This window comes from Astyanax mexicanus, chromosome 17 (genome assembly GCF_023375975.1).
Source record: "Astyanax mexicanus isolate ESR-SI-001 chromosome 17, AstMex3_surface, whole genome shotgun sequence".
Classification (NCBI taxonomy): domain Eukaryota; kingdom Metazoa; phylum Chordata; class Actinopteri; order Characiformes; family Acestrorhamphidae; genus Astyanax; species Astyanax mexicanus.
In genome coordinates this window covers 11,026,062-11,044,435 of record NC_064424.1, presented here as the reverse complement: position 1 = coordinate 11,044,435, position 18,374 = coordinate 11,026,062, and the positions used below count along the sequence as shown (strand labels likewise).

The window sequence follows — 18,374 nt, the reverse complement described above, 5'->3', positions numbered from 1 at the left end:
TGTATATGCATTGATTTAAATGTATTTACATTAAATATGTAAGTTAATTATATCTTTCTTGTTTGTATTCTACCCCATATAGAAAAATGACATTGAATCAACGTTCATCCTTTTTTTATCTCTAATGCATTGAAACACACTGTCGGAATTGATTTATTCATGCACATTAGCTTTACAGTAATTTAACATTATGATGTTAAATGTATTTTTTGTACGTTATCCCAGACAGTTAGCAAAGGGACATTGAATCAACGTTCATTTTCCACCTCTAAAGCATTAAATTTGATTTCACGTTGTCAAAATTATGTTTTTAGCTTAAATGTATGTAACTTAACTAACTACATTAATGTAATTACGTTAAGTTATATATTTATTGTTTGTATTCTATCTCGGATAGAAAAAGGACGTTGAATCAACGTTCATCATTTTTTCATCTCTAATGCATTGAAACAACGTTAGAGTTGACGCTAAATTATTGATTTACTTGATATCTTATTCTTTGTACATTAGCTAGCGTTGAGTATTAATTTAACTATACTATACTGCGGCCGCAGTGCATGTCGGGGGATTAGCTCAAATGGTAGAGCGCTCGCTTAGCATGCGAGAGGTAGCGGGATCGATGCCCGCATCCTCCAATAAGACGTTTTACATTTTAAAACGTGATCGTCTTCCATGTTTTTAACATTAATTTAAAATGTAAAAGAATAAAAATATGAAATAAGGAAAAACATGCCTCGAATTTAAAACAAATTTAAAATGCATATCTGGAGGATGCGGGCATCGATCCCGCTACCTCTCGCATGCTAAGCGAGCGCTCTACCATTTGAGCTAATCCCCCGGCTTGCTCAATGGTTGTGGGGAGGCGCTTATAAATAGAAAAATATATTTATTATTGAAACAGTTTTGAAGGAAAAAACATTTCCGTGTATTTTAAAAAATAAATTGAACATTGTATTAAACTAATAAACAGTTACAGTCTTCGTTAAAATAGAAACTGAGCTATTACAACTATTAAAAACATGTATTGATTTAAGATTTTTGTCTAACTATGTATTACCGCCCAGTAATACGCCCAGAGAAACAGCTTGAAACTCCACACTTGATGACACACTTAATTTAATGGTCTATGTTGTCCAGTAGAACACGTGGTCATCCTGCAGCTTTATATAGTTGTAGAACTCACCTGTGTGGCAACATGGGGGATTAGCTCAAATGGTAGAGCGCTCGCTTAGCATGCGAGAGGTAGCGGGATCGATGCCCGCATCCTCCACATACGTTTTTTGTTTTAGTTTCTATAACTTGCTGTGTGTTAGAAAACCTCACAGTTTTAGTGGAAGCTGACCGTGTAAAAAATAATTAAATTGATTTTTAAAGCTAAAAAAAAAAAAATAATAATAATACATACTATTGTAACGGTGGTTTTACATGTATTGTACTACTGCGCATGCGTTGTGGCGCTCTGTGCGGTACGGTGAGTTAGCATGGCCTCGGGTCTGATGTGTCTATCCCAAGTTGTCCAGACAGTAATGTTGAGATGCGTGGGTGCTTTTGCATCATTAAACACATCTTCTACCCCGCTCGGAGTGTGTCCTGTATGTGTGTGCCTCCAGAGAAGCCAGGAACATGTGTATTTTCCCTTCTAGCTCCTTCACCACACGCTTTTCACCCATTAGACTATTATTATAAAATGAAAAATGCTGAATTAAATTGACTTGCATTTAAATGCAGGTAGGCCACACTAACTTAAAGATATTATTGTATCTCTTTCACATAATATTTATTTTAGTTCTGTCAATGTTAACATGTTTACGCACACAGATAATTTAGAAACTGTAGCATGTTATATTTTTAAGGTATAAAATCATTTTACCCATTTTGCTCTTTTTTACAGCAACATGTGATCTGGTATTAGCGTTTTTTAGGGTCGCTACTGCTGAGAACTTTAAAAGGCAGATTACTTCTTATCCACTGGTCAATATTATTTAGGATTAAAAGAAAGTGTTTAAAGGTTTAAAAGAAAGAGCGAGTAGAATAGCTTTGATGAAGAATTAAGAATCTACAAATGTTAAAACATGCTGAATTAGTAAAAAAAAGATGCAGAACTTTCAGACACTTAAATAATGCAAAGAAAACAAGTGCATATAATACATGTGGTGGAATAAATCAGAATTTTTGTGCATCTTGGCATGTTCTCCTCCATCAGTATTAGACACTGCTTTTGGATAGCTTTATGCCACTTTTGGTGCACAATTTTAAGCAGTTTTAGCTTGGTTTAACGGCTTGTGATCATCCATCTTTCCCTTAATTATATTCCAGAGCTTTTCAATTTGGCAAAATAAAAGAAACTCATAATTTTTTAGTAATCTATTTTTTTTACAGAGCTGTATATTTGTATATTATTTTATAAATGCATATGATACAATGCACTACTACAAGTGTACTGGAAGCCCATTGGCCTGTAGTAAACAGAACAAGCCCATTGGCTGGGAGGTTCAGCAGGCGGCAGCACACAGAGCCCTGCCGGCCTGTTCCTCAGTGAAGGAAGGAAGAAGAGGAGGAAGAAACCCGGAGAAGGAGGAGATCGAGCACGCCGTTGAATTACTACGAGCGAGACGGTATTGTTTAGACTTTAATTTATATGATTTTAAGCTTATACTTAACATGTTGTGCAGTTTAATTAGTGTGTGGAGAATTTATATTTGCGCTCCTGTGCTTTAATCAGTTTGGAGCTGTTGATAAAGCAGCCGGAGAGTTTAAATACTGCTTATGAGGCCTGGGTGATAATAGTGTAACGTTACAGCTAAGGCTTAGCTGCTAACGGCTAACTACATTAGCTAGCGCCATTGGTCTTTGTTCTGGGGCTACAGTATCCGCAGCTGACCAGCGTGGCTTATCTTCCTGTTTTATATCAGGATTTTGTCGCTTTATTGTCAAGTATAGCATTAAATAAACATTGAAAGAAACAGACTTACTGTTAATGTGGGCTATTAGCTGTTAGTTAGCTAACTCAGCTAGCTACTTTATTCACACTGCTAACCCAGCTAACTCTTAACTAGTTAGCTTCCACCGGCCGTTTGTGCCAAGCTAACAACAGTTAGCCCACCTTAACAGCGTGTACTTTAACTGTTGCAGATCTAATCACTGATTAAATCACTGTTCTGATCAACGCCTGTGTTTTAAACAGTGTTTTCCACTCACTAACCATGGCTGCCGAAGATGAGGGATTCGTTGTGAAAGTCCGGGGTTTGCCGTGGTCCTGCTCTGTGGACGAAGTGAGCAGATTCTTTTCAGGTAAGAAATAATAAAGAAAGACAGTCCTTTGTTTTACACAGCTCTGTTTCCGCTTTAGTTTTTGCTTTAAAATGGTTCATACGATGTTTGACAGTTTTCCAATTTACGTTTTTATATTTATATACCTTTTCAGACTGCAAAGTTGCCAACAATGGCACCAGCATACACTTCACCTACACCCGGGAAGGCAGACCCAGCGGCGAGGCTTTTGTTGAACTGGAGACCGAGGATGACCTCAAAATTGCACTAAAAAAAGACAGAGAAACCATGGGCCATAGATATGTGGAAGGTATGGAATTGTTGTAGTTCTCTAAAAGAAAATGATTTATTATATTTTAAATATTCAACGTTTTATGTGTTCAGGCTTACCCCAAAGAACTCATATGTGTAATATGTGTATCAGACCCTTTAATTGATCTAGAAAAAGAAATCTACAGCACTGTGCGAGTTCATAATTTGAGCACACAAAGTTCCTAAGTGACACGTACTGAATATAATGAGAGCATCACAGGACAGAGAGTGTCTTTGGTTACCTGACCCTATTTACAGAATGTAGGTGTGCTTGGTTAGTGCTTGAGACAGAACCAGCTCCTTTCCTTGTATTTTTAGCTTCTATACGGATGTTCCAATCATTTAACCATTTAAATGCTATAGTCAAATTCTGGGTTAATGCTGGAGATAAAACAAGCTCATTTTGAGTGTTTTCTGCTTCTGTTCCAACAGTTTTGCCATTCAAACTTATGTAAACGTTTTAGTATCTGTATAATTAGCTCTGATCTCATTTCTAAACAAAAAAAAATGTAATTATGAAATTGTTGCATAATTTGTTACATCAGGATTTGAACCTGAAAACATTTAGTCATGTGCCCACAAAAAGAAGAGAAAACATGAATGAGCTGCTTGCCGATTTTCTTTAAATTTAATTTAGAATTTGGTATCATTACATTACATTACATTTGGCAGACGCTTTTGTCCAAAGCGACTTACAATATTGAAGTGCAAATAATAGAAGAGGTTAAGTACAAAAATAATAGAAGTTAAAAATAAAGCATCTATAGATAGGGCCTTAAGGAGGTCAGAGGGAAATAATGGGATAGAGGAGTAGAGAAGAGGAAGAAGGAGATGAGGTTAGAATTAGTTAGTTTGTTAGAGGTGTTAGGAGAGTAAGTGCTCTTTGAAGAGCTCTGTCTTCAGGAGTTTCTTAAAGATAGCGAGAGATTCTCCTGATCTGGTAGTGGAAGGTGGTTTGTTCCACCATTGGGGAACTCTGTATGAGAACAGTCTGGATTGCTTTGTGTGAGTGTTTGGCAAAGCGAGGCGACGTTCATTGGAGGAGCGCAGCGGCCGGGAGGTAGCGTAAGCCTTCAGGAGCGAGTGCAGGTAGGAAGGAGCCTGTACTGTCGTCACCTTGTAGGCGATTGTAAGCACTTTGAATTTGAATCAGTATTCAGAAGTTGTTCTGGGCTCCTATGGTCTGATTTATTCCCAGTTTTATAAGGTCAATAAAGGCATGGTAGTCCATAAAGCTCATGATCACGATAAGTTTTCTTTAATAACTGTATTGTACGCAATCAGTGCTTAAAGAACAATAAATACCATGAGAAGTAAAATATCATGTTTAATTAAATGTAAAAAATTAATAAAATCACTGTATTATGCATGTATTTAAATACTAGATTTTAGGAATCTGTGTTTATTGCCACAATGCCCTAGTGCATGTTTACATACACCAAGTGCAGTGGATTTATACAGTTCCCACTGATATCAGAATCTTCTTATATAGACCAATATATTGTGATATACATTTTGCCATATCATCCAGCCTTCATGTTTTGTTTGCACCAGCCTTTTCTGAACCAAGCCACAGTTTGTGTTGTAGTTTATCTGCAGTTAGATCTCTGTGTAACTGATGGTTTTACACACACAATCTCAATGTGTTCAGACAGATAGATAAAACAGAATTGGATCAAGATATATTTTTTTGCCACACTATTATTCAAATGCATGCTGTTTTTCTTCCAGTATTCAAATCCAACAATGTGGAGATGGACTGGGTTCTCAAGCACACAGGACCAGACAGCCCAGAGACAGAGGGTGACGGACTAGTGCGACTGCGGGGTCTGCCTTTTGGATGTAGCAAGGAGGAAATTGTACAGTTCTTTTCAGGTATGAAGGCACATTTCTAGTCACCACTTTGCATTATATCAGATTCTTAAAAAGTAACATACTAGTGAATGTTGCTCTTACTCGAGTAACTGGGGCAGTGTGCATTTGGGCCCTTTTTCCATCTTCAGTGTAACTTCAATTTTAAAGAGCTTGATGACGTTACATCTTGATTTTCAATTTTCTGGACACCAGAACCTCTTGGGTTAGATATTACCCTGTAATCTCTAAACTAGTGTGTGATCTGTTATTTAATTTAATTAAACAAAAAGAGAGAATGGTGTATGTGTGTGTGACTGGGCATGTGATTTTAATATGTCCCCTACTGGGGTTATCTGTCCTTGGGTTGAAGGGTTGGAAATCGTGCCAAATGGGATAACATTGCCGGTGGACTACATGTGGAGGAGTACGGGGGAGGCCTTCGTGCAGTTTGCTTCACAGGATATAGCTGAAAAGGCTCTAAAGAAACACAAGGAAAGAATAGGGCACAGGTGCGGTTGGTGGGCGGGTTCAGCTGCTTTTCTTGTGGTCCTTATTTTTATTAAAAAGGTCTCTTTGCTGGACACAGATTAAGCCTAACTCAAGACTAAAATGCATTATATGGGAAATCCATAAATCCTGAGTTAGTCTTGATTTGTGACTAGAAAACTGGCCTGTAATGTATTAATGCTATACCTGATTAAAATGCAAACATCTTCTGCAGAGGAGTTTTCCAGCATTCATGGGTAGTATATCTATTCACCTATACACCTATTCATCTATTCACATGCGTTCAACTTGACACTAAAGTATAACTGTCCTGAAGGCTATGGATGTGAACTCTGTGCATGTAAGAAATTGTAATAATGAATTTAAAAAAGGTTCAGCCTTGAGACTTTAATGCTACTTCATTATAAATGGGAGGATTTTAGTTTTGATAATGCCATAATTAATGCATTGCCATTGACATTCTTTGTCACCGCTGTGATGATCTCAGTGCTTTACTAGCTTTTTCAGACACACTCATTGATTCTCAAGTCACAAATCAATGAACTTCAATAATAATAAATGAAGAATAATTTGTTTTTGTTTGGTTTGTGCTATTTGGCATCAATTCTTAGGAGCTGCAGATATAAATGGTGGTACTCTAAGACTTCTAAGAGTAAATCATCAACCACCAAGCCATGTACGCATATATATGCATAGAAGACTCTGCAGTGCTGCATGTGTACAGTTAGTTTTAATTTAGCTGTACCAAAAGCTGGTTTATGCCAAGCCTTTGCTCTAATATTGGCCTGTGTATGTGTAGGTACATTGAGATCTTCAAGAGCAGCCGTGCTGAAGTGCGGACGCACTACGAGCCTGCCCGCAAAGGCATGGGCATGCAGAGACCCGGACCATATGACCGGCCCAGCGGAGGTGGCCGTGGATATAATGGCATGAGCCGTGGAGGATCCTTTGACAGGTCACGACGTGGAGGATATGGAGGAGGTAAGATATTTCAAAGCTGTGTAAGATTTAAAAATATGTGGAATTTCATGTGTATGTTGTTAAATCTACTTTCCAGTTTCCAGATATTTTAAACTAGGGTAATATATTTACAATATATTGATCTTTCTTTTTTTTCTTTTTTTTTTTAACAAATAAACATTAAATTAATCAAAATATATTTTGAATAATTGAAACCCACACAATCACATCTGGTACAGTGGGTCAAGAGTAAAAAAAATGCTTGTTACAGACATCCCTAATAAGAAACTATTTTGTGCAGTATTATTCCTCATAAATTGCTGTTCCTAATACAAATTTCTTTAATAAATCCAGGAATGTCAGATGGACCCTATCGTGATAGTGGTTCCAACTTTCAGAGTACAACTGGACACTGTGTGCACATGAGAGGGCTTCCCTACCGTGCTACAGAAAATGACATCTACAACGTAAGAGTCCAGTCCTCACTTGTTTCTTGTTATCATACTGTTATAAAACAAAATTGTGTCTATGGTTCTGAACATTTATTGTTGTCTTTTGTAGTTTTTCTCACCTCTTAACCCAGTGCGTGTGCACATTGAGGTGGGCCCGGATGGACGGGTAACCGGAGAGGCAGACGTGGAGTTTGCTACACATGAGGATGCTGTGGCCGCCATGTCCAAGGACAAGGCCAACATGCGTGAGTGCAGTTTAATATACACTGATTTTGTTAGTGTGTTTGAAAATATGGTGATTTGTGGCTTAATTTTCTCCTTTTTACGCTTACAGAGCATCGTTATGTTGAGCTGTTCCTAAACTCAACAGCAGGTGGCAGCAATGGAGGCTATGCAGACCACATGGTCGGAGGAATGGGTGAGTTTAATGTGGAGTCTTGTGGCAGTGTGTGTTGTAAATATTGTGGACCTGCACTTACGTCCTGTGACAAACCTATATTCAGGGTTTATACGGTCATGAAAAAACTGAAAGTCATGGAGTTTAAAAATAGGGATACATTTTGAAAAAACAAAAATACCCAGAAGCTGGTTAGGAAGTCATGGAAATTTGAACATTTTTTGTTTTTGGTTTAAAAAAATTATTTAATGTTTGGGCACATCCATCACATCTCTAGCATTAGCTAACTGTCTGTGTGGGTCCTATTCAGACTAGAGTTTCAGCTTTAATTATGTAAATTCACACAATAAGAGACAAATGCTAATTTAATGCTGTCTGGCTTTATTCAGACACACATAAGGCAGAGACATGCAAAATATGCAGAAATTATTTCATAAGTTATTCAGCTAGTAAAACGTGACCTTTCAAAGTGTTTTCAATTTATTTTAGGTTAGATATAGGCCTACTAGAACCAGTTTTGACATGGCGTTTTTAGTTTTATTTTTTACTATTTATTTTTAGTCTGTACTGATGTTTTAAAGATTGTATGCTTGGAAAAGACATGAAAATATTTGAAAATGGTTGAAGTGTATGAACCCTGTTAATTAGATTTGATGTTTAATGGGTATGAGCCTTAAGTTTCTGCATAAATAATGAATTAAAAGTAACTTCCAGCCATTATATCATGTCCTGATAGTAATGGTCATCAGTCATTCTCTAAAACCATGACTATTAAAGTAATTAAAATTTGAAATCTGTTTTTTTCATTGTTTGCAGGTAATCAGTCCTCCTATGGACATGGCGGTCAGCAGATGGGAGGTGGCTACACTGGAGGGTATAATAACCAGTCCAGCATGGGGGGATACAGTGATTACAGTAAGCACGTTTGCATCAAACACACAGCATCTTGTTAATGCATCAAAAATGTGAATAAATAGAATGACTACAATTTATCTGTATGTTTTGAAATGTTGATGAAAAAATAACTTATCATTTTTTTTGTTTTTGTTTTCATAAGTTGTGTATAGTGTAAATACTATAACCAGTTCAGCTCACAAACTAACTTTTCCAGTCATGATCACACCTACAGATTGTTTATCTTTAATATAATTAGTACTGTTTTGTATTCTACTATAGGCTTTCTTTTTACATCATTATTGTAACTGCATAGCACTTACACTTGTGCACCTTTTTGTCCCAGGTAATCAAAACAGCAGTTACTACGGAAGCAGTCGTGGCTCCATGGGCATGAATGGGAGTATGAATATGGGAGCTGGTTGGGGCATGTGAAGGCAGCTGTGACGTAACTAAAGAGAGAGCCATTTTGTTCAGAATGCCAAAAGGGCCACAGTTTGTGGGGGGTGGCAGCGATGAGTTTGTTCCATGTGAGGAGTAAGAAAAGGACCAGACCCTTTCCTGTCCCTCATTAAGTGTGCACACTGCATCCAGTTCATTTCTTTCTTTTTTTTTTTTTCTTTTTTTTTTTTTTTTAGTTTTTGTTTTTTTATTGTGATTCTGAAAACAGTAGGGTACCATGGATTACCCTCATTAAACATTTTTAAAGTTCATGCCTTAGTCACTTCCCTTTGTCCTCCAGCCCCACGAGCTAAGTGTATGCTTGTAAATATCTTGAATGTCTGATACAGAGACTGTAGAATACTTTCGAGTTCTTTAACATTTGCTTTGATGATGAATTTTGTACAATGTGTAGTTCCTTTCTTTCTTTTTTTAAATAAAATGGAAAACAGCTTTTTTGGCAATTTGATACAAAATGTGGAGAGATTTTAAACTTTCAATTTTGGGCCTTTTGCTTCCTTCACATGATCTATCATTAATTACACATGGTAAATAAAATTTATTTGTGGTTACATTGTGATGGCTTCTTTTGTGAACCACTGTGACCCTTTACATGAATGATGCTAAATTAGAATAGTTGCATTTTTTTTTTATTTATTCTATCCCAGAAATAAATACAATAAATTAGTCATTTTTAGAGCATGAATTGTAACATTTGTTACAACCTTTAAAAAAGTAATTCAAATCTGATCAGAATATTTGAGCATTAGAATTTGAAACAAAAAATAAATATACAACATAAAACAAAACCTTTTTGTAAGTCAATGTGTTCCTATTAATGTACACTTATTGGATTACAGGATGTAATCAAATTAACACAATGGACAATATGATCAGCAAAAAGTATTATAAAAAGTCATGTCCACAAGTTGTGTGATGAGGCCTACATGCAAAATAAATAATATCGATTTGACAAAAAACGTTTTATTAGTTAATTTTTAAACTTTTACCATTTTTGGTGTTTTAATTTTTTATGTTAATTAACGTTACGGTAATGGTTTTGGCTATAATTGGGTATTAGTTGTGGTATTTGGCTTTTTTTTATAATAAATTAGCAGTATTCGTGATCGAATGGAATGTTGAGTTTTTGTCACGGTGTGCAGTGTGGCCTATGCAGCAGGTGGCGCCCGATAGCAAAATAAAAGTCCTAAAAAAAATTTTTTACAATGTATTTGTGATTGTCATAAATAAAGCAATAATGCATAATATTAAGTCTTTAAATAGCACTGGAGAAAAAAATAACCCCAAATGCAACCTGTGGCAGCTTAAAGAAGAAGCAGAAGAGCTTATTAAATTAAAACATTAAGGTAACCGGAACTGATAGGATATGGAGTTTAATCAAATGGAGTTGATCTAAGAGTTAAATCTGCATATTTAATGGGGTAATTCATAAATTCGACTTTTAACAAAGTGTTTTGTGCATGTTTTTAAAATACAGTTGAAACATTCAACAGACGAATTTCAATTGCTGTATCTGTATTTATGTATCTGAAAAGTATATACATCGCAGGAAAAAATAAGAGAACACTTAAAAATGAGGTGTCTTTGATTTTAGCAAATTGAAAACCTCTGGAATATAATCAAACCCAGCTGAACTGCTTGACTTTTTGCACCAGGAGTGGCATACAGTTATCCAAAAGCAGTGTGTAAGACTGGTGGAGTCTGTGATAAAACAAACAGGGTTATTGCACCAAATATTATTTTTTAAATTTTAAAACTTTATGAATATGTACTTTGAATGAATATGAATATGTTTCTTTGCATTATTTGAGGTCTGAAAGCTCTGCGTCGTTTTTGTTATTTCAGCCGTTTCTCATTTTCTGCAAATAAATGCTCTAAATGACAATATTTTTGGATGAATTTGAAAAGTCCATATAGAATGCAACAACAATGTTAATTTTACATTTTATAAACATATGCCTATAAATAGCAAAATCAGTGAAACTAAAGTGGTCTCATAATTTTCCCAGAGCTGTATATAGATATAGATATATATCAACTCACCTCACAAGTTTAGAACACAAAAAAGCATCGTCATAATTCAGTTTTCATAATTCAGAATTCTGTCATTCTACACATACTTTTTGTTGTTGTTTTTAAGTGAAATACATTTAAATAAAATATGCAAAACGCAGATTCTATTTGAAAAGTCATTTATAATAAAAAATTAGCCTACTAAATGCAGATTGAGCTGTTTATATCAGCTTTTAGGCTCTATAATAAGAGCGTTTGGAGTTGAGACGTGCTAAGTGAGAGGTATGCCTGCGATTTCTTTATTTAATAATTTATTTATCTGGTGTGCAATAGCTTTAGAGGTGTGGCGGGGTGATTCACGGGGAAGTTTACACTTTGTGACACTCGTTGACCTGCACTTTCCTTTCCTTTGTGCGTCTGAAGTTGGCTGAGCGCCACACCGCGCGCCACTCTTCAGCAGCGCCGCGCCTCCCGCAGCTCATTCTCCCTCCAGCTGAGGACCGAGCAGCACACTCCTCTTGACTGACTGGAAACACCAGCACCTACCTCCTCCACTCACTCGGAATATGAATACTTCTGTACTCGGGCTTCTTTCCCTCTGTTCTTTGGGTGGGTTTTATTATTAACACGGCTGCTTTCTCTTATTTCTGGCGGATAGTTTCTTTATATACTGCAGCAGGAGCAGCAGATCAGAGCAGGGCTGAAGTCCACTGGCTGTGTGGCAACAGGGTGTTTTACCGAGTTATGCTACCCATCGATATGTGCCCATCGCTTTTTATCTTATTCTTTCTTATATTTCTTTCATCTAAACTTCTTTAATCTTAATCTTAATCTTTTAAATTAGTATTATTTATTGATGTTTTATGTGTTGCTACGTCAGTGCTATGTACAGATATATCCATTTTAAAAGGTTCAGTGTTAAGAAGGTGGAAAATGTGATTAATCTTGATTAATCACGATTAATCACAGCAAACAGTGAGATTAATTATTTTGAGCTCATTTAGCCTATATCTGGAATAGTCCACAGGTAATCCCCAGGTCCAGATGTTTCAGCTGCTGCAGCTTAGTCTCAATCTTCCAGGCAGTTGTAACATAATCCAGGATTTTTTTTTACTATCCAAGCCTGGATTGGCAGTAATAAAAATAGTAAAAAATAAAAATAATACTAATAAACAATTAAAAACATATTTTTTACCCTGATAAGCAATAACTGGCCTTTAATATCATTTTTTACAATTAATAGTTTAATTGTATACTTTTAACATTTTTAACAGTGTAAATGGTCATTAATATAAAAAAAATAGTAATAGAAAGCAGTGATACAGTCATTTAGGTGATACATTGCCTTTAATATTAATAATAATGCTTTTTTCTATTTTTGCTTATTTTCTTTTTATATTCACTCTTTCATTCTCTTTTATTACAGTTCTCCTTGGTGTGTCTCAAGGCGCGCCGACAGAGGAGCGCACGCAGACGAGTAGTCTCATTGTGGGAAAGCTCTTTCCCACCCGCTCTCCCAGTACAGGGCACAGCACCTCCCAGAGAAGCGAGGACATCTACAGCTACGAAGAAGAAGACCAGTCTGGGGATTATGAAGTGGACTATCCCAGAGGTACTGCAGCTACAGTTCAGTTCATTTTTAGGGCTTTTTATTAGTTTAAAAAAATACTTATTAATCTCACAGTTTGCTGTGATTTTAGTTCTTAACAGCATAACAACTGAAAAAACTGTCAAATTCAGTTTATATAAGTAGATAAATAATATTAGCCAAAATATTAACAAACAGATATCAGATTTCGAGATACAAATATGCAAACTATTGTTTCCTTTACATTTATTTCTAATTTTAGAACTTAAACTGTAAAGCACAATAAAACTTGTATCAAAAATGAAAAAGAAAGTCCAATATATCTGTTTTATAAAAATAGCAGCTCCCTTTAAACTTACAAGCAGCTTTTAGATTAAACAAGATGCAAAAAGTTAACCTCATTACATTGTATTGTTTTGTGTAGCTGAGGCAAAGTGCAAAATATAAAAAATCACCTCTACATAAGTACTTAAGAGTTCTTTACAGGTTTCTGACAGAAACACAAGCCTATCTACTCTTTCTACCCCTTTGGCAGGGTCTCTAATCTCTAATGTACACCACAAGCTCTTACTCTGCCATACTCTGGTAGCATGTGTCCATGTAACCTTATCTGTTTGAGAGCCAAAATGTAGAGTAGCCTAGTTCTCAAACAACAAAAGGCTCTTACTATTTACTGCAGAGGAGCTCCATAATGCACCCAGCAGTACCATAATATCTGTCCTTTTTGAACATTTGTTGACTCTTTATCTAAAACAGGTGTCCAAATTCAGTCCCACAGGACAGGGTCAGGTGTGAAGTGTAGATTGCTATCAGACGCATGAAATTCAACAGAGCAGTCCGTTTTTCGGATTAGCTGTTACGCTAAACCAAAAGGGAAATCTGTGCTGGACACTGGCCTCCCAGACCTGAGTTTATGTAAACATATTACCTGACTAAATGTGTCCAGTTATTGCCCACCACTATGATGATGCTTGTGCATGTTTTCTTTAACCGCACATCCCCGAGGTTTATAAATCAGTTATCAGAAAGCTTTATTATGATGATTATTTTTTGCGTTTAGCACTTTTCAACCACTGCATTATAACTATAATGTATTCTATTATTTGTATATTCTATTAAAGGAACAGTATAATGATATTATTTCTTATCAACAACAGATATACAATTCTGATAAATCTTAAGTTTTATTATTCTGTTCTGTTATATTCAGCTAACGGGTAACAGTCCTTTGTAAATACAGCTCTGGAAAAAAACACTTAAAGACCTCTTAAGAATAAAAGAAAGATCACTAAAAAAATTATGAGTTTCTTTGAATTTACCAAATTGAAAACCTCCAAAAGCAGTGTGTAAGACTGGTGGAGGAGAACATGCCAAGATGCATGAAAACTGTGATTAGAAACCAGGGTTAATCCACCAAATGTTGATTTCTGAACTCTTAAAACTTTGTGAATATAAGCTGAAAGGTCTGAAAGGGAGAAATGTTGTAGTTTATAGAATAAAACCACAATGTTCATTTTATTCAAACATATACCTATAAATAGCAAAATCAGAAAAACTGATTCAGAAACTGAAGTGGTCTCTTAATTTTTTACAGAGGTGTATTCTGTAATGTATTACACTTGCTAGTAGTTAGTTAAGTTAAGTAAATGTAGTATTTCGTAATGTAAGGGCCTTTGACTTACCTTGACCTACTTTTTCTCCACAGTTGCATTTTCCACCAAGCCTAAGGACTCCTCTGCGATTCCCATCCCACCGAACAGAAGAAGAGGCAAGAAGAAGAAGAACCCCTGTTTGAGGAAAAAGTACAGAGATTATTGCGTTCATGGAGTCTGTCAGTACTTGGAGACACTAAATCACACAGCATGCATGTAAGTTCCTCCTAGTTATATACACCTGATGTCTGCCCTTTTAATAATCTTTGGTAGAAAACTTGCACATGTAATGGTTAAACCAATAAGGTCTTACCTTTGGACTGTAATGCAATTTGCATGGCTTTCTGTGTAACTGCACAGTAATTCCCATTTGCATGCTGTAGATCTCACAGAGCATTTAGTCCCTGTGTTTTTTGCTTGTATGTATTTAAACTTTGAATGTGTTCTTCTTGCAGATGTGAGACAGACTACTCGGGCGAGAGGTGTCACATATTCACTCTGCCTGTTGGTGCAGAAGTGAAAGGCTACAATCAGACTGCAGCTTTGGCTGCAATAGCAGTGGTCCTGTCTTTGATGTGCCTCACATTCATTGGCATTTTGCTGGCTTTCAGGTTAGTAGATGTTATACATACCTTGGGCTAGGGGTGTGCCATATCGAACATTTTTGACACAATAAAGAAAATCTTAATATTGTGATAATTGCGATATTCTTGCGAGCAGTATAGTTTGTATTTGTTTTGCTATTTATTGTATTTACTGTATTTTGTGTATGTTGCACTTTGTGTGTGTGTACTAAATATGCTGAGTTTTAGTTTAAGTTTTGGTTGTTACACAATTATAATTATATACAAATTCAGGGTTTTTGTATGTTATGGTTTATGAAATGGACAAACATTTATAGATTTTTTTCAACTGAATGTAAGAAACGTCTACATTTATTCTCATTAAAACTAATTTAAAAATACCTCACTATAAATACCCTGCAATATTGTGATATTATTTTAGGGCCATATCGCCCACCCCTACCTTGGACACATTTGCATTTGCATACACTGTTTTTGTTTTGCAAAACATACTAACAATACTGCATGTATTTTTCGCAGGTGTCATAAAAAAGGTGAAATAGAGACAGAAAGTGAGGAGAAGATCAAACTTGAGGCAGCGAGTGTACAATAGTGCTGATGAAGAAGGGTGAGCATTGTAATATATAATGATGAAAAATATAACTTTTTTTGTGTGCATTCTGTGTTGAATAAAGGCCAAAAAAATAACCACTACAAATGTATCATTATTATTATTATTATTATGTTCTGTATTAATTATTAACAATCAGTTACAATTGTTTTTTTTCCTGCAGGTGATCATACTGATGGCAAGACAGATGGAGAGAACTGGTCAGTGGTAACAGAGCACTTTTGGACATGCGGAGAACAGTTGGTTTGTTTCTGTTTCTTCCACTGTTAATTAATGTGGCTCAGTCCATCAGATATTAAAGCTGGAACTGTAATTATTTTATAAATAAATAATAACTGCGGTGATAATGGTAATTCGCTAAATACAGCAGTAATCATCAAATGACTGTAGTATGACCGTAATGCGGTAACAGTCACAGCCCTAGTTGCTCCCAAATTCTCAATTCTTGGAGCACACTCCTCCCCAGAGAGGTATGGTGAGATGCCTCACTCCTGATAAATCAACCTGTGTGTAATACAAATGAAGAAAGTCAATGAATGTAGCTTTGTGTTTGTGTTGTATGTATTGTTTCCCTTCTATTTATTTTTATAACTTAAAACGTTTTTTATTTATCTATTTATTTAGTTAAATAATCATTGTGTGTAAGTACTAAGTGCACTGCCGGTCTATGTAGTAGTTTGTAAATGGACAGTGATCTAATTCTTTTTCTGTTCTTTTGGCTTTGTGATTCAACATTTAAGAGTTTTCAGAGTCACAAAGCATAACTGCTACTGCTCATTCTGAAATGTTAAGAAATATTTATTGTATTTGTAATTCCAGCACACAACAGAAGTAAACAAAAGAACTTTCACTGTCCAAATACTTACACTACTGTATTTGTTTTACTGTATTTATTTGTAATTTTTTTTACATTTGTCTAATTTATCTTGTGAATACTGTGAAAAAATAAAATGTGTGTTCTTTTTAGACTTTGTACATAAGTTGTTTTGTTCTGCAGTATTATTTTTTTTTATGTTTCCTAAATTATTAATAAACAAATAAATAAATCAGGTAAAATGAAAGATATTAAAGTTGAAAATGTGTTTTATACTGACTACAACATACCACAAATATGTGTGAACATTTTTGTAGCTTATACACAGTCACTGACTAAGAGCTTGTCACTAGATGCTGCATTAATTAGTCAGTAGCGGTTAGATGTGTTGGTTCTGGTTCTCATACAGCAGTTATCAGGACCTGAACTCGTCTAGATTAGAGATGCATGAATACTGATACTGGCATTGGACATCTGTCCAATACAATGCTAAGTTGCTTGTAATGGCAAATGCGGCTCAGACAGCAAAAACTACACACAGTACCAGTCAGAAGTGTGGACACACTTTACCATTCAATGTTTTTTATTTATTTTCCCTTTATTGTAAATGAATACTGAAGAAATCCAGATTATGAAGAAACACATAAGGAATCATGTAGTAAAATTAAACATGTTAAAAATGTAAAGCATTTCAGAACTTTACAACTGATGCTCTCAAACACATTAATTTACTCTGGACAAGTTCAGCACAGCTGTTAACTGAAATCCATTCAAGGTGACTCTACTTTATAAAGCTGACTGAGGAAATCCAGCCAATATGTGCAAAGCTTTCATCTAAACAAGAGGTGTCTTCTAAAAGAAACTAAAATACAAAACATATTCTGGTTTGTTTAACATGTTTTGTTTAATAAACAAATCATAGTTTGGATTACTTTAATCTACAATTCAGAACAATTTAAACTCAATTTAAGGTGTGTCCTCTGGTACAGTATATATGTACAATTACGACACATACAGACAACCACAACAACGTCTATTACACAATTTCATCAAAGAACATTAGTCTCTGTCTGCAATGTCTGACTCCCAACCGCGTGTGTGATGTTGAGTGAAGAAGACTCGGGTTGCCAGATACGCTCATTAAGATACACCAAAAGGCTGTGCCTCCCTAAACCCTCAAATTGGCAAATAAAAAACACAATAAAACAGTCATTTCTGATTGTGGAAGCTCTCCACTCTTCCTTCAGACTCTGCTCCCTTGATTAAAAAATTAAATGTAAAGTTTACTGATGACCAGTGATGGTTTGGAGAGTCATGTCATCTGCTGGTGTTGATCCACTGTGTTTATATCAAGTCTAAAGTCAGTGCAGTGTTTTCCAGAAAATCTTACAGCACTTCATGCTTCCCTCTGCTGACAACTTTTATAGAGATGCGGATTTCATTTTTCAGCAGGACTTGGCACACTGCCCACACTGCCAAAAGTACCAATTTGCCTTACACATTGGCGTAGGAACCGGGGGGGATGGGTGGGACATGTCCCACCCAATATTAGAAACAGGTCGATTTGTCCCCCCCAAAAATTATATCGTTTCACTCAGATCAGCTGTACTATTAATGAGGAGACAGACCGGACCAATCACGGAGCCTGTTCAGGTATTAAGTCCCGCCTCTCAGTAGATTGGCAGAAACAGCCAATCTTGCTGGTTTTGCGGCGCGCGGAGGAGAGGCAGTTTGCTGTTGGGGAAGCCCCGCCCCCTCGCTGTGAGATTTAGCAGCGGGATCGGGACGCAGCAGCTTCAGCTGATTTTAAAACAGAGATGGATATACGGAGATTTTACTAAAAGAAAGGTAACGATAGGCTAACCACTTCAACTGTGATGATATGTTTCTGATAGCTGGTTAAAAATACACGTCTCTGAATCAGCACACAGTTTAAACCCACTGTGATTAATGAACTGCAGCTGTGTTAGTGAGTTAGCTTAACTTTGGAATGAGCTAGATTGGG

At 36.0% G+C, this 18,374-nt stretch overlaps 2 protein-coding genes and 3 non-coding genes across 5 annotated transcripts; 4 read left to right on the top strand and 1 right to left on the bottom strand.

The window, feature by feature from the left end:
* Window positions 1-562: 562 nt before the first annotated feature.
* trnaa-agc (transfer RNA alanine (anticodon AGC)) lies at window positions 563-635 on the top strand. Its single transcript has one exon. It is a non-coding gene; the product is annotated as a tRNA-Ala (tRNA).
* Window positions 636-765: 130 nt separating this feature from the next.
* Window positions 766-838, bottom strand: trnaa-agc (transfer RNA alanine (anticodon AGC)). The gene has a single exon. It is a non-coding gene; the product is annotated as a tRNA-Ala (tRNA).
* Window positions 839-1,197: 359 nt separating this feature from the next.
* trnaa-agc (transfer RNA alanine (anticodon AGC)) lies at window positions 1,198-1,270 on the top strand. Its single transcript has one exon. It is a non-coding gene; the product is annotated as a tRNA-Ala (tRNA).
* A 1,136-nt stretch (window positions 1,271-2,406) lies between these two features.
* On the top strand, window positions 2,407-9,659 carry hnrnph1l (heterogeneous nuclear ribonucleoprotein H1, like). The gene is made up of 11 exons (XM_007254097.4): window positions 2,407-2,615; window positions 3,185-3,291; window positions 3,425-3,580; window positions 5,314-5,457; window positions 5,807-5,945; window positions 6,743-6,924; window positions 7,258-7,370; window positions 7,465-7,600; window positions 7,690-7,773; window positions 8,569-8,667; window positions 8,993-9,659. Exons 1-11 carry the CDS (start codon window positions 2,422-2,424, stop codon window positions 9,079-9,081), a joined length of 1,443 nt encoding a protein of 480 aa, XP_007254159.2. The 5' UTR covers window positions 2,407-2,421; the 3' UTR covers window positions 9,082-9,659.
* Window positions 9,660-11,490: 1,831 nt separating this feature from the next.
* On the top strand, window positions 11,491-16,521 carry hbegfb (heparin-binding EGF-like growth factor b). Its single transcript, XM_015607083.3, has 6 exons — window positions 11,491-11,730; window positions 12,548-12,733; window positions 14,415-14,577; window positions 14,817-14,972; window positions 15,465-15,552; window positions 15,719-16,521. The coding sequence occupies exons 1-5, from the start codon at window positions 11,688-11,690 to the stop codon at window positions 15,535-15,537; spliced, it is 621 nt and encodes a 206-aa protein (XP_015462569.1). The 5' UTR covers window positions 11,491-11,687; the 3' UTR covers window positions 15,538-15,552; window positions 15,719-16,521.
* Window positions 16,522-18,374: the final 1,853 nt, after the last annotated feature.

Bases quoted from the DNA above. Each gene is read 5' to 3' on its own strand.
- hnrnph1l (XM_007254097.4), top strand. From the start codon at position 2,422: ATGCACTACTACAAGTGTACTGGAAGCCCATTGGCCTGTAGTAAACAG. The intron at 2,616-3,184 runs GTATTGTTTAGA...TGTTTTAAACAG, and splicing joins GAATTACTACGAGCGAGACG to TGTTTTCCACTCACTAACCA. The intron at 3,292-3,424 runs GTAAGAAATAAT...ATACCTTTTCAG, and splicing joins AGTGAGCAGATTCTTTTCAG to ACTGCAAAGTTGCCAACAAT.
- hbegfb (XM_015607083.3), top strand. From the start codon at position 11,688: ATGAATACTTCTGTACTCGGGCTTCTTTCCCTCTGTTCTTTGG. The intron at 11,731-12,547 runs GTGGGTTTTATT...CTTTTATTACAG, and splicing joins TCTTTCCCTCTGTTCTTTGG to TTCTCCTTGGTGTGTCTCAA. The intron at 14,973-15,464 runs GTTAGTAGATGT...TATTTTTCGCAG, and splicing joins GGCATTTTGCTGGCTTTCAG to GTGTCATAAAAAAGGTGAAA.